This window comes from Pseudorca crassidens, chromosome 20, assembly GCF_039906515.1.
Source record: "Pseudorca crassidens isolate mPseCra1 chromosome 20, mPseCra1.hap1, whole genome shotgun sequence".
Taxonomy (NCBI): Eukaryota; Metazoa; Chordata; class Mammalia; order Artiodactyla; family Delphinidae; genus Pseudorca; species Pseudorca crassidens.
The window spans coordinates 62144852-62160188 of NC_090315.1; the positions used below are offsets into that span (position 1 = coordinate 62144852).

Genomic DNA, 15337 nt, shown 5'->3' on the forward strand with positions numbered 1-15337 from the left:
GACTTGCAGGGCCTTTCTGCACCTCAGTCTCACCAGAGCCGCAGCAGTGGGCTGGCCCCCGAGGGGGTGGGGGCAGTTGGAGAGGCTGCGGATGCCTGGTTGTGAGGGGGAGGTGGACACCAGAAGCCCCCTTCAGCCAGGGGTGCGGCCTGAGGGAAGAACCAGCGAGGGTGCCAGGTTCCACGGACGCCTTTATGCTCCCCACGTGGAGGGGGAACCAGGGCCCCCGGCAAAGAGGCCCACTTCCCACCACCCTCCCGTTCCTTCCCGAGACCCGTCTGCCTGTACTGGCGGGTGGTGTGTCTGTGCAGCCTGGTCACCCCTCCCGGACCAGCTGTGTCCCGGCCCTGGGGAGGGAGGCTGGCAGCAGGGGCAGGTGGTCCTGGCGGGGGTGGCCCCAGAGGAGCGGGGAGCGGCGCGGGCGGTCGGCGTCCTGCAGCGACGGGGGCAGTGCGCCGCCACGGCTCTCGGGCAGCAGCAGGACGCGCAGCAGGGCGAGGACGGCCAAGGACGGGAAGGCCACGTGTTGCAGAAAGAAGCCATGCTGCCACGCGTGTCGGTGAGCGGGGCGGCCACCTGGCCCAGGAACCCAGCTCCCAGCACCAGGCCCAGCCCGGCACCCCTGCAAGAGGGAGCGGTGGGACACGGCCCAGCGGGGCACCCAGCGCTCCTGGGGTGGATGGCCCTTAGCAGGCCCCAGGAAGACACCTGCAGAGTCGGGGGGGGGGGTGGGAAGCTGCCCTGGATCGAGCGCTGTGCTTTCCATTAGGAAACTGAAAGTCCATTTTTGCCCTGGAATCCGACCCTGCCTGGGGGCTATCACTTCCGACCACCCACCGCTCCACTCATGAGCTGATGTGCAGACCCTTCTGCGGCCATTGTCCCCCTCGCCACCCAGGAAGAGACACCTGAACTCTGGTCCCGATGGCATGGACCTGGGGTGTGGGGAGCGCGGGGCGCACAGGCAGGGCCCTGCCCTCCAACCCTGCACTCTTCTCACCTGCTCACCATGGGGAAGACCTTGGCTGAAAAGAGGCTGCTGAGGGCGGACACTGCCTGGGAGGCCAGGAGCCCCAGGACAGAGACGGGCAGCAGCGTCCAGCCAGGCAGGTCTGGGGAGGAGGAGAGGCCCCACGCTGCCCACACTCCCTCCCTCCCCTCACCCGTGTCTCAGGGATCCGGGCCTCCCCAGCCTTCTACCTCTGCTCCTGCACTTGGGGTCAGGGGTTGCAGGCTGCCCCCGGCCACACCAAGCCCTTATATTAAGCCCCTTCACATAGAATCTTTTTGGCCCTCACCTCTTTGGGCCTCGGTTTCCCCGGGTGCACAGTGGGGAGGTGGGTGGGGAGAGAACAGCAACCTCATGCGAATGCCTCATGCCCTGTGCCTGCCTCTCCGGGATCCCCACCACCACTGGGCAAACCCCCAGCCACACATGACAACCCTGCCAGCCTGCAGGGCCCCACACTCACACTGGGCCCCTGCAAGGAGCAGCAGGGGTGCCAGGCCCAGGACCAAGGTGCCCAGCAGCAGGACTGGGCGGCGCCCCCAGAGATCTGCTGTCAGGAGCTGGAAGACCACGGCCGCTGCCTCCAGGCTGGCCTCCAGGAAGTAGGGCCAACAGAAGGCGGGGTCACGCGTGGCCAGGTTGCGCAGGAAGCTGGCTCTGATACCCCGCCGATCAGCCTGGGAGGCATGGCAAAGCTGCAGGCCCAGCCAGAGCCGCGGACTCTCACCCCGTGGGGAAGGCCAAGATCCCTCCCTCCCCTTCCCACCCACACCCTCCCCTCCTCACGAACTGAAGCCCAGGATGAGTCCGTTTCTCCAGGCGACGCGGGTATGCCAGAGTTCCAGGACCGAGTGGTGTCGGGGCTGGGGCTCCCTGCACACAGCACGTCCGGCTCTGCGGCCCCGGGGACATAATGGGGCATGAAGGAGGGGATGACACCTCTCCTCCCTCCTCCAGCACCCAGGCCTCCCTTCTCCCTGGCTGGTCCATTACCCGTAGCCAGGGAGCTCTCCTCCTCTGAGCTGTCTTTGGTGTCCACACCACTGGCTTCCGCAAAGCGCCGCAAGATCTTCCTGGCTCGGGCCGGCTGCCCTGTGGCCAGCAGCCAGCAGGGAGACTCGGGGAACAGGGCTGGAGACCTGCGGGTTTGGGGTGAGGATGCCAGGGGACCTCCCGGTAGAGAAGGACCCAGTGGCGAAGCACAGTGCATGGCTCTGTGTCCCTGGGTCCCTGGCCCGTGCCCATCTTCCTGCTGCTGCATGGAGGTCAGAGGGAAGCAACGCACGTGGCCTCCACAGTGGATGTGAACCCCTCTCACTCACCCCCAAAACAGCAGCAGGAGTCCCGTGGCCAGGGAGCTCAGCCCCTGCAGCAGGTGCCAGTCTTCCAGGAGCAGGGCCAGGCCAGGCAGCGGCAGCATGCCCGCCACAGAGAAGAGGCCGCCCCCGTGGAGAATGCCAGGCAGCGCGGGGCGTCACCCAGCTCCAGGCCTGGGCAGACACAGACGGCCTGGGGCCCAGGCCTCTCGGGAGGGCTGCCCTGTCCAGGGCTGTGGTGATCAGTCGCTGGCCTGCCCAGGACCTGGACATCTGAGGCACCCGGGCCTGCCCACAAAGAGCAGAGCCCACAGAGCAAACAGCTCCCCGCCCACCTTCTGGAGAAGGGCCCTCGACTGGAGTGCCAGAAAGGCGCCCTCCAGCGGGCCAGAGGCCTAGCCTGAGTGGGCGGCCCCCAGAGCCCCCCACGGTACTCATGAGCCACATAGAAGGCTAGGGAGGCTCCTGCTGAGGCCCCCCCACGAAGCAGCTGCAAAACCAGTAGGGCGGCAAAGCCAGTGGCCAGGGCCTTGCTGGCCCCCAGGCCCGTGGCCAGCACCGGAGCCCACAAACACAGCCCGGCGGCCAAACCTAGTGGGCAGCAGGGGACACACGTGGATTTGGGTCAGGAGGGCTCAGGGGAGGGCTGCCAGGGCAGAAGGGCAGGGGCAGCGCCTCACCGGTCACAGCCTGGGCCCAGGAGGACACAGCCCAGCAACCAGCCCAGGAGGTAGTCCACCTGCTCCAGGGGCACCTTGCAGCCGTCCTCACACACGAGGTTCCACTGTAGGGGATACCAGTCACCTGTCAGCTAGCCAGGACCCCTACCCCCGCTGGAGTTCCCAGAATATCACGCTGGAAGGGACCCTAGGTATCCTGTTCCGATTCCTCCCTGGAGACAAGGGGAAACAGGTAGAGAGACCAGGGACTTACTTGCTCAGGACTCAGGATCACACGGCATGGCCTCCTGACCCTGGTGGTCTTCACATGGAACTGGACAATTCCTGGTCTGAGCCCCCAGGTGGTAGAGGCCTGGGGTCCCCAGGACACCCGCATGGAGCCCCAAGTCTGGTTTTTCCTTTGCTCTGCACGGGGTTGCACCTGCCTTTCTCCGGCCATCACTCTGCTGCCAGGCTGGCCCCAGGGCCTCTCCTGCCCTTCCCCTGGCCTGTGCACCTCGAGAGCCACTCCTGGAACAGGCTGCAGGGCCACGCCACCGGCTTTTCCCGGCCAAGGGCCCTTTTCCCGGGCTACTCTGTGTCTTCTCCTCAAGCTTGACACACCCTTTTGGGTCACACTACGTCAGAGTGTTTATTTTAAAATCCGACTGCTTGTGAAAGCTGGTGGGCGAGGATCCATCACTACACCAAACAGGTGGCCAGAAGGAGGAAGCCCAGCCGGTTCAGGGCCCCAGGTGGGCCCGGCAGGGATGTGGCAACCCTGTCCAAGCTTCCACCCGGGGCCCTTCCTCCCAGGGGCAGGGGGTGGGGCTGCGGGCAGAGGCTGCCAAGAGGAAGGCAGGGTGGGCTGGCCTAGCCAGAGGAGGGGGAGGGAGGCCCCGTTACCCGCTCCGCGTCCTTGGCGTCCCTGCCCCTAGGCCAGCCTGCACACACCTTACAGGTGGGAGGTCTGCTCTTCAAAAACGGAAGTGACCCAATCACTCTCTTGATACAAAGTCTTGGGAGCCCAGCCTGAACACCTGCATAGCCCAAAGCCACAGGTTGCTAGAATGTTCATGGCACCGAAGGGAACTCCAGGCCCTGCTGACCGCTGGGCACCTACCTGCTCAAACCTTCAGCTTACCGCCCCCCTCCCGGACTGCCTGCCCACCTTGGCAGCACCCAGCCTCGGACTCTGCCTTTAGGCCCGGCACCCTGCCTATGGACACCTGCTGCACCGTCAGACAGGAGGGGGCTGAGCCCCGCGCAGTCGAAAGCCCCAGTACCACAGCCCCGGTCGATCAAGGGCCGAAGACCGAGGCGGGACTGGAGGAGGGGGAACAGAGGAAGGGCGCTGAGGGCAGGGGGACGGAAGGAGGGGGAGACAGAGCAGGGAAGCAGAGGACGGGGCGGGGGACGGAGGGGCAGGTGCAGAAGACCTGGGTGACCGGGCTGCGCAGCAGGCCGGCGGCGGGCAGCGCGTAGCGCCAGCCGCGCGTGCAGGACCGCGTGCCGTTGGGGCGGACGCGGGGCGCGGGCTCGGGGTAGCTCAGCGGCAGGCAGGGGCCGGGGGCGAGCGCGGGGTCCGGACCGCAGTGGTTTGCGGGCAGCGCGGTGAGCAGCAGCTCCGAGCCCAGCGCCAACCCCAGCGCCACGCACGGCAGCCACGAGGCGGCGGCCAGCAGGCACCGGGACCGGCCGAAGCCGCCCGCCGCGCGCAGCACCCGCGCCTCCAGCTCCGTCCCAGGGCTCTGCACTCCGGCTGCCGGCGGGGCGGGGCCTGAGAGAGACGGTACCTGAGGGGCGGGGCCTGAGAGGGCGCGGCCCCATAGGGGCGGTGTCTGCGCTCTGGAGGCCGGCGGATCGGGGCCTGGGCGGGGCCCGGAGAGAGGCGGGGCCGGAGAGCGGCGGTATCGGCTGGGTGGAGCCCTGGAAGGCAAAGCAGGCCGCCGGGCGGGGCCTGGGCCGAGGGGCGGGACGGATGGGGTGTGGCCTGGAGCGGGCTGGGGGCGGGGCCATCGAGGGCCGGGCAGATGAGGGGCCTGGCCGTGGACGCGGGGGCGTGGTCAGCGAGACGTACTAGCACGGAGCGTGGCGTGGGGCCGCGGCCTTCGGGGCGCTTTGGAGCGCGCGAGGTCCGAGCGGCGTCGGAGCAGGAAGGAGGTCCGGCCAGGCCTGCGTAGCGCGGGCCACCACTGCTCCCCGGCGGCCGGCCGCGGCGCTGCAGCCAGGGAGGGAGCGCCTCCGGCCGTCCAGCTCGGACCGTCCAGCTCGAACCCTAACCCGTCCAGCTCCCTTCGTCCTCCGGGGACCGTCCTGCGTGGCCACCGGTCTGCAGCCCCGGCGGAGCGTGGTGGCCGGAAAGGAGAGGCCCCACTCGGTGCTGCGCGTCCTCAGAAGTTTGAGGGTTATCGTAGGGTTATTCGGCAAAACGAGCTTCCAAGTTACTTTATCCCGCGCTGGTCCTCCTGTGAGCTTGGCTCGGAATACGCTGCACTTCGGCTTAGCCGACACCGTCACCCTGGAGGGTCTCCATCCCAGGAACAAGGTAAGTCGCGTTTGTTTTTCACTTTTCGTTTTCGCAGGGAGGAAAGTTAAAACAGGTCCTATAGATTATGCTTAATTGTTTTTAATTGAAGAAGAATTCACATAACATGAAACTAACCATTTAAGGTACCACCACCACCTTTATCAAGTTCCAGTATATTATCACCACCACGGAGGAAAACCTGGTACCCATTAAGTAATGATTAAGTGATCACTCCCTAGCCCTCCTTCTTCAGCCACCTGGCAACCGCCCGCCATACAACACGTGGCCTTTGAGATCTGGCTTCTTTCACTTAGAATAATGTTTTCAAGGTTCACGCACATTGTAGCAGGTGTCAGGACTTCATTCTCTTTTACGGCTGAATAATGTTCCATTATATGTCACATTTTGCTTATCCATTCATCTGTTGAGGGACGTTTAGGTTGCTTCCACTTCTTGCCTATTGTGACTTCTGTACAAGTGTTTGACTCCCTGTTTTCAGTTCTTTTGGGTGTATACCTAGGAGTGGAATTGCTGGGTCATGTGGTGAGTCTGTGTTTAATTTTTTGAGGACTCACCAAGCCGTTTTCCACAGTGGTTGCCTATTTTGCATTCCCACTAGCAATATATGAGGGTTCCAGTTTCTCCACCTCCTCGCCAACACCTGTTTTCTCTTAAAAAAACAAAAGCCAAAAAAAAAAACAGAACTAGCCCCATCCTGGTTGGTGTGAAATATCTCACTGAGGTGTTTGTTTGTTTTTTGCCAGGTGGGAAGGCTTGTGGGATTACAGTTCCCCTAACGGATCGAACCCGGGCCCTAGCAGTTGAAAGTTTACTTAGGTTTTGATTTGCGTTTTCCTAGTGGCTAGTGATGTTGAGCATCTTTCCATGTGCTTGTTGGATGTGCGTTTGTCTTTGGAGAAGTCACTGTTCAAATCCCTTGCCCATTTTTTACTTGGGTTGCATGCCTTTTTGTTGTTCAGTTGTAAGAATTCTTTACGTATGCTGGATACTAGACAGCATTAGATACATGATGTGCAAATATTTTCTCCCGTTCTGTAGGTTGTCTTTTCACTTTCTTGATTGTGTCCTTTGATGCACAAAAGTTTTTAACGCTGATGAGTTTCAGTTAATTTTTTCTTTATGCTCATGCTTGCAGTGTCATATGTAAGAAGCCATTACCAAATTCAAGATCATGAAGATTTACACCTGTGTTTCCTTCTAATCGTTTTATAGTTTCAGCTCTTAGATTTAAGGCTTTGATCCAATTTGAGTTAATTTTTTTTTTTTTTTTTTTTTTGCGGTACGCGGGCCTCTCAGTGTTGTGGCCTCTCCCGTTGCAGAGCACAGGCTCCGGACGCGCAGGCTCAGCGGCCATGGCTCACGGGCCCAGCCGCTCCGCGGCACGCGGAATCCTCCCGGACTAGGGCACAAACCTGCGTCCCCCACATCGGCAGACGGACTCTAAACCGCTGCGCCACCAGGGAAGCCCCTTGAGTTAATTTTTATATGGTATGTGATAAGGGTTCAACTTCATTGTTTTGCATGTGGATATCCAGATTTCCCAGCACCATTTGTTGAAAGGCCTGTCCTTTCCGCATTGAATTGTGTTGGCACCCTTGATGAAGCCAGTTGTATGGTTAATATCTGGACTCTCAATTTTATTCCAAGGATCCCTGTGTCTGACCTCATGCCAGAAGCATAATGTCTTGAGAACTGGAGCTGTGTAGTGTGTTTTGGAATTGAGAGGTGTGGGTCCTCCAACTCTGTTCTTTTTAAGATTGTTTCGGCTGTTTATTTTTCACTAGCAACTCCATATGAATTTTAGGATCACTTTTTCTATTTCTGCAAAAAAAGAATGTTGGGATTTTAGTAGGGATTGTGTTGAATCTATAGAATGCTTGGGGAATATTGCCATCTTAACAATATTGTTTCACAAGATGTCTTTCCATTTATTTAAGTCACCTTTAACGTCTTTCAGGAGGGTTTTGTGGTTTGGGGTATACAGATCTTGGACTTGATGGAATTTATTCCCAAGTATTTTATTATTTTTGATGCTATTGTAAGTGAGGTTACCTTATAAATTTCCTTCTCAGATTGTTCATTGCTAGTGTATAGACGTACAAGTCGTTAAAAACTACTGATCTGGTGTCCGACAATTTTGCTGGATTTCTTTATTAGGACTTTCTACACATGACATCAAGTCATTTGCAAATAGAGATAGTTTTACTTCTTCCTGTCTAATTTGAATGCCTTTTCTTTCTTTCTCTGACTAGAACTTTTACTATAATATTGAATAGAAGTGGTGAAAATGGACATCCTTGTCTTGTTCCAGATTTTAGAGGAAGAATTTTCAGTCTTTCATCACTGATTATTATATTAGCTTTGGGTATTTGGGATATTAGCTTGGGGCCTGCTGAGGTATTCTCCTTCTATTCCTTTTTTTTTTTTTTTAAGATTTATTATTTATTTATTATTATTAATTTTTGGTTGCGTCTGTTCTTAGTTGCGGCACGTGGGATATTCGTTGAGGCATGCGGGATCTTTCATTGTGGTGCGTGGGCTCTTCATTGCGGTGCGCAGGCTTCTCTCTAGTTGTGGCGCCTGGGCACCAGGGTGCGTGGGCTCTACAGTTTGTGGCACGCAGGCTCTCTAGTTGAGGCGCTCGAGCTCAGTAGTTGTGGCGCGCGGGCTTAGCTGACCCGCAGCATGTGGGATATTAGTTCCGTGACTAAGGATCGAACCTGCGTCCCCTGCATTGGAAGCCGGATTCTTTACCACTGGACCACCAGGGAAGTCCCTACTCCTGGTTTTAACATGTTTTATCATGAAATGATGCTGAATTTTATCGAATGCTTTTTCTGCATTAATTGAGATGATCATGTGGTATTTTTTCCCTTCCTTCTATTCATTTGGTGTATTACATTGACTGATTTTTGTGTGTGGAACCACCCTTCTCATTCCTCAGATAAATCCGGCATGATCATGGTGTATAATCATTTTAATGTGCTGCTGGATTCAGCATGCTAGTATTTCCTTTCTTTTTTAAAAAATATTTTATTGATTTATAGCTGATTTACAATGTTGTGTTAGTTTTGGGTGTACAGCAGAGTGATTCAGTTATACATATACACATATACACTCTTTTTCAAATTCTTTGCTCATAGAGATTATCACAGAATATTGAATAGTGGTCCCTGTGCTATACAGTAGGTTCTTGTTGGTTATTTAATATACAGTAGTGTGTGTATGTTAATCCTAAGCTCCTGATTTATCCCCCCACCCCGTGTCCCCTTTGGTAACCATAAATTTGTTTCCGATATCTGTAAGTCCATTTCTGTTTTGTAAATAAGTTCATTTGTATCATTTTTAAAAATTAGATTCCGCATATGAGTGATATTTGCTAGTATTTTCTTGAGGACATTTGCATCTATTCATAAGATACTGGTCTGTAGTTTTTTTCTTTGGTGTCTTTGTCTGACTTTGGAATCAGGATTATGCTATCCTCATAACTTAGGACACATCCAATAGGGCACACGTCCAATAACTTCGGAGGTGTTCCTTCCTCTTCTGCTTTTTTGCAAGAGTTTGGAGTGGATTAGTGTTAATTGCTTAATGTTTGGTGGGATTCACCTGTGAAGCCGTCTGTTCCTGGGCTTGCTTTCTTGGGATGTTTTTGATTACTGACTCGGTCTCTTTATTTCTTACAGATCTATTCTTATTTCTTCGTGGGTCAGTTTGGGTAATTTGTGTGTTTCTAGGTATTTGTCCATTTCATATAGGTTTTCTAATATATTGCCGTTGTTTATTGTAGAACCTTTCCTTATTTCTGCCAAACCCATAGTAATGTCCCCTTGTTCACTACTGATTATAGTGATTTGAGTCTTCTCTTTTTTCTTAGCCTCCATAAAGAACTGTCCACTTAATTGATCCTTTCAAAGAACCCGCTTGTTTTGCTGATTCTCTTATTTCATGTATCTCCACTCCAGTCTTTATCCTTTAAGCTAAACCCAAAGCCTCACTTCCGCTGCCTTTGGGTTTAGTCTTCTCTTCTTTTTCTTGTTCCTTACGGTGTGCAGTTGGGTTATTGATTTCATTGTTTTTGTGCAGCAGGCATCTGCCTCTATAAGATTCCCCTGGAGTACTGTATTCACTGCATCCTATACGTTCTTCATTTTCTATAGTTTCCAAGAATTTCCAAAATTTCCTTCGTGATTCCTTCTTTGACTCATTGCTTATTTAAGAGTGTGTTCTTTAACTTCCACGTGCTTGGAATTTTCCACTTTCCTTTCTGTTACTGATTTCTAACTGCATTCCGATGTGGTCAGAGAAGATCATTTGTGTTATTTCAGTCTTTTCAAATTTACTGGGACTTGTTTCATGGCCTAGTGAGTTATCTGTTCTTGAGAATGTTCCGTGTACACATGAGAAGAATGTTTATTCTGCTGTTGTTGGGTGAAATGTTCTGTGTATGTCTGTTAGATCTAACTAGTTTATAGTGTTCAAGTCCTCCATTTCCTTACTGAATTTCTGTCCAGTTGTCCCATCCATTATGAAAGTAGAGAATTGATGTTTCCAACTATTGTTACAGAACTATCTATTTCTCCCTTCAGTTCTGTCAGGTTTTAGATCATACGTTTTGGGGCTCTGTAATTTGGTGTGTATATGTTTATGATTTTTATATCTCCTTGATGGAGATATATATATATATATATAATATTAAAAAATCAATATATAATGTTTTTCATTGATTCTTGTAACAAATCAATATATAATGTCTTTCACTGATTCTTGTAACAATTTTTAAATCATCAATATATAATGTCTTTTTAAAAATCAATATATAGGGCTTTCCTGGTGGCGCAGTGGTTGAGAGTCCGCCTGCCGATGCAGGGGACACGGGTTCGTGCCCCGGTCTGGGAAGATCCCACATGCCGCAGAGCGGTTGGGCCCGTGAGCCATGGCCGCTAAGCCTGCGCGTCCGGAGCCTGTGCTCCACAACGGGAGAGGCTGCAACAGTGAGAGGCCCGTGTACCGCAAAAAAAAAAAAAAAATTCAATATATAATGTCTTTCATTGATTCTTGTAACAATTTTTAAGTTACATTCTGTTTTGTCTGATAATAGTATAGCCACCCCAGCCCTCTTTTGGATTTATTTGTTTTATGTATGTCTTCTGTGTGTATGATTCTTTGTTGTTGTTGTTCCTTAGTTCTTCCATTACTGTCTGCTTTTGTATTTAGTTAATTTTTTTAAGTATACCATCTTGATTCCATTTTCTTTTCCCATATGCTTTTTACTTATTTGTTTGTGGTTACCTTGGGGATTACAGTTAACATCTTATGACAACCTAGGTTAAACTTATTTAAATAATACCATTTAAAAATACCATTTTTGTATTATATAAATAATACCAATTAGTTTCAATAATATACAAATACCCTGCTCCTGTATATCTCTGTCCCTCCTTTATTTTTTAAATTATTTTTTAATTAATTAATTTATTTGTTTATTTTTGGCTGTGTTGGGTCTTTGTTGCTGTGGGCGGGCTTTCTCTAGTTTCAGCGAGCAGGGGCTACTGTTCTTTGCGGTGCCTGGGCTTCTCATTTTCGTGGCTTCTCTTGTTGCAGAACACGGGCTCTAGGTGCGTGGGCTTCAGTAGTTGTGGCATGCAGGCTTTAGTAGTTGTGGCTCGCGGGCTCTAGAGCGCAGGCTCAGTAGTTGTGGTGCACGGGCTTAGCTGCTCCGCGGTGTGTGGGATCTTCCTGGGCCAGGGATTGAACCCGTGTCCCCTGCGTTGGCAGGCGGATTCTTAACCACTGCGCCACCAGGGAAGCCCCTCTGTCCCTCCTTTAGATTGTTATTTTCACAGATTACATCTTTATATATTGTGTTCAAAGATTTATAATGATTATTGTGTGCATTTGTCTATTAAATAATATTAGAAAAAGTGGAGTCATAAACCAAAGTTCAATAATAGTGGCTTTTATGCTTACCTATGTATTTACCTTTACTATTTGCTATTGACTGAATTGTGTCCCCCAAAATTCATGTGTTTGAAGCCCCAACCCGCAATGGGATGGTATTTGGAGACGGAGCCTTTGGGGGTGACTAGGTATTGAGGGTAGAGCTCTCAGGATGTGATTAATGCTCTTAATAAGAAGAGACACAAGAGAGATCTCTTTCTCTCGCTCCACCATGTGAGGACACAACAAGAAATTGGCCTTTTGCAAGCCTGGACGAGGACCCTCACCAATCTGCCGGCACTTTGATCTCAGGCTTCCCAGCCTCCAGACTGAGGAGTAAATGTTGTTTAAGCCCCTCAGCCTGTGATAAAATGTTGCGGCATCCGAGTTGACTAAGACACTGGTGTTCCTTATCTTACTTATGGCTTTGAATCGCAGTCTAGCATCGTTTCATTTCACCGTTAAGGACTCCTTTAACATTTCCGTAGAGCAGGTCTCGTGGCAGTGAACTATTCCAGCTTTTGTTTATCTGGAAGTGTCTTAATTTCTCTTTCATTCTTTTTTTTTGGTTTATCGATATATTTTTTATTGAAGTATAGTTGACTGACAGTGTTGTGTTAATTTCTGCTGTACGGCAAAGTGATTCAGTTATATATATATATACATATATGTATATATATACATATATACATACACACATTTTTTAATATTCTTTTGCCCTGTGATTTATCACAGGATATTGAGTACAGTTCTCTGTGCTATACAGTAGGAACATGTTGCTTATCTATTCCATATAGAAAAGCTTACATCTGCTCACCCCAACCTCCCACTCCATCCCTCCCCTAAACCCCTCCCCTTTGGCAAACACCAGCCTGTTCTCTGTGTCCGTGATTCTGTTTCTGTTTCATAGATAGGCTCATTTGTGTCATATTTTAGATTCCATATATAAGTGACATCATGTGGTATTTGTCTTTCTCTTTCTGACTTATTTCACTTAGTATGATAATCTTTAGTTGCATCCATGTTGCTGCAAATGGCATTATTTTGTTGTTTTTTTACAGCTGAGTAATATTCCATTGTATATATGTACCACATCTTCTGTTCGTCTGCCGGTGGACCTTCTGGTTGTTTCTGTGTCTTGGCTATTGTAACTAGTGCTGCAGTGAACGTTGGGGTGCATGTATATTTTCAAATTATAGTTTTCTCTGGATATATGGCCAGGAGTGGGATTGCTAGATCACATGGTAATTCTATTTTTAGTTTTGTGAGGAACCTTCATACTGTTTTCCACAGTGCCTGAACCAACTTAACATTCCCACCAACAGTGTAGGAGGATTCACTTTCCTCCACACCGTCTCCAGCATTTGTTGTTTGTAGACTTTTTAATGATGGCCATTCTGACTGGTGTGAGGTGGTACCTCGTAGTTTTGATTTGCATTTCTGTAATCATTAGCAATGTTGAGCATCTCTTCACGTGCCTACTGGCCATCTGTATTTCTTCTTTGGAGAAATGTCTATTTAGGTCTTCTGCCCATTTTTCAATTGGGCTGTTTTGTTGTTGTTGTTGGGTTGTATGAGCTCTTTGTATCTTTTGTAAATGAAGCCCTTGGCGGTCACATCATTTGTAAATATTTTCACACATTCTGTAGGTGTTTTTTTTTGTTTTATTTATGGTTTCCTTTGCTGTACAAAAGCTTGTAAGTTTGATTGGGTCTCATTTGTTTATTTTTGTTTTTATTTCTATTGCCTCGGGAGACTGACTTAAGAAAACATTGGTACGATTTATGTCAGAGAATGTTTTGCCTGTGATCTCTTCTAGGAGCTTTGTGGTGTTAGGTCTTATGTTGAAGTCTTTAAGCCATTTTGAGTTCATTTTTGTGCATGGTGTGAGGGTGTGTTCTAACTTCATTGATTTACACGCAGCTCTCCAACTTTCCCAGCACCACTTGCCGAAGAACCTGTCTTTTTCCCATTGTATATTCTTGCCTCTTTTGTCAAAGATTAATTGACTGTAGGTGTGTAGGTTTATTTCTGGGCTCTCTATTCTGTTCCCTTGACCCATATATCTGTTTTTGTGCCAATACCATGCTGTTTTGATTACTGTAGCTTTGTAGTATTGTCTGAAGTCTGGGAGGGTTATACCTCCTGCTTTGTTCTTTTCCTTCAGGATTGCTTTGGCAATTCTGGGACTTTTATAGTTGCATGTGAATTTTAGGATTACCTGTTCTAGTTCTGTGAAACATGTCATGGGTAATTTGATAGGGATCCCATTAAATCTGTAGATTGCTTTGGGTAGTGTGGCCATTTTAAGAATATTAATTCTTCCAGTCCAAGAGCATGGGATATCTTTCCATTTCTTTGAATCATCTTCAGTTTCTTTTATTAATGTTTCATAGTTCTCAGTATATAAGTTTTTCACCTCCTTGGTCAGGTTTATTCCTAAGTATTTTATTTTTGGGGGTGCTATTTTTTAAATAAATTTATTTTGTTTATTTATTTTTGGCTGCCCTGGGTCTTTGTTGCTGCGTGCGGGTTTTCTCTAGTTGCGGCGAGCGGGGGCTACTCTTCATTGTGTTGCAAGTGCTTCTCATTGTGGTGGTTTCTCTTGTTCCGGAGCATGGGCTCTAGGTGCATGGGCTTCAGTAGTTGTGGCACGAGGGCTCAGTAGTTGTGGCTCACAGGCTTAGTTGCTCTGTGGCATGTGGGATCTTCCCAGGCCAGGGATCAAACCAGTGTCCCCTGCATTGGCAGGCGGATTCTTAACCACTGCGCCACCGGGGAAGCCCCTGGGGGTGAGATTTTAAATGTTTTTTTTTTTTACACTCCCTTTCTGATATTTTATTGTTGGTGTAAAGAAATGCAACCAATTTCTGTGTGTAACCTTGTGTCCTGGTACCTTGCTGAATTCGTTTATTAGTTCTGGTAGTTTTTGTGTGGAGTCTGAAGGGTTTTCTATATATAGTATCATATCACCTGCATATAATGACAATTTTACCTCTTCCTTTCCAATTTGAATATCTTCTGTTTCTTTTCTTATCTCATAACTGTGGCTAGGATTTCCAATACTATGTTGAATAGAAGAGGTGAGAGTGGGCATCCTTGTCTTGTTCCAGATTTTTGCAGGAAGGTTTTCAGCTTTTCACCATTGAGTATTATATTGGCTGTGGGTGGGACTTCCCTGGCAGTCCAGTGGTTAAGACTCTGCGCTTCCAAGGCAGGGGGCATAGGCTCGATCCCTGGCCGGGGAACTAAGATCGCACATGCCTGGCACAGCCAAAAAAAAAAAGAAAGTCATGATATATCGGTTGTGGGTTTGTCGTGAAGAGCTTTTATTATGTTATGTTCCTTTTTTACCCACTTTAGTGAGAGTTTTAATCATGAATGGATGCTGAATTTTGTCAAATGCTTTTTCTGCATCTATTGAGATGATCGTGTGGTTTTTGTCTTGTCTTTTATTTATGTGGTGTATCACATTGATTTGCACGTGCTGAACCATCCTTGTGAACTTGCGATGAATCCCACTTGTTCTAGGTGTATCTTTTTTTATGTGTTGCTGGATTTGGTTTGCTAATATTTTGTTGAGAATTTTTGCATCTATATTCATCAGAGATATTGCCCTGTAATTTTCTTTTTTGGTGGTGTCTTTGTCTGGTTTTGGTATCAGGGAGATGGTGGCTTCATACTATGTCTTTCATAGTGTTCCCTTCTCTTCCATTTCTTTTGGAAGACCTGGAGAAGGATCAGTAGAGGTTCCTTTTTATATATTTAATAGAATTCACCTGGGGAGCCATCTGGTCCTGGACTTGTGTTTGTAGGGAGTTTTTAATTTTGATTTTTATTTATTTTGTTTATTTGGTTGCAC

General features: G+C 49.6%; 1 protein-coding gene and 1 long non-coding RNA gene across 2 annotated transcripts in view; one reads left to right on the forward strand and one right to left on the reverse strand.

The window, feature by feature from the left end:
* Positions 1–24: 24 nt before the first annotated feature.
* On the reverse strand, positions 25–5003 carry SLC22A31 (solute carrier family 22 member 31). The gene is given in 12 exon segments (XM_067718424.1): positions 25–546; positions 549–622; positions 1001–1112; positions 1473–1686; positions 1796–1901; positions 2003–2148; positions 2332–2375; positions 2755–2885; positions 2887–2916; positions 3006–3109; positions 4424–4764; positions 4883–5003. Coding segments are annotated over 12 exon segments (1653 nt in total). The 3' UTR covers positions 25–316.
* A 37-nt stretch (positions 5004–5040) lies between these two features.
* The window catches only part of LOC137214465 (uncharacterized), a 53812-nt gene continuing 43515 nt past the window's right edge, over positions 5041–15337 (forward strand). The window contains exon 1 of the long non-coding RNA XR_010938923.1: positions 5041–5532. This is a non-coding gene — a long non-coding RNA (uncharacterized lncRNA). The remainder of the gene's footprint in view (positions 5533–15337) is intronic.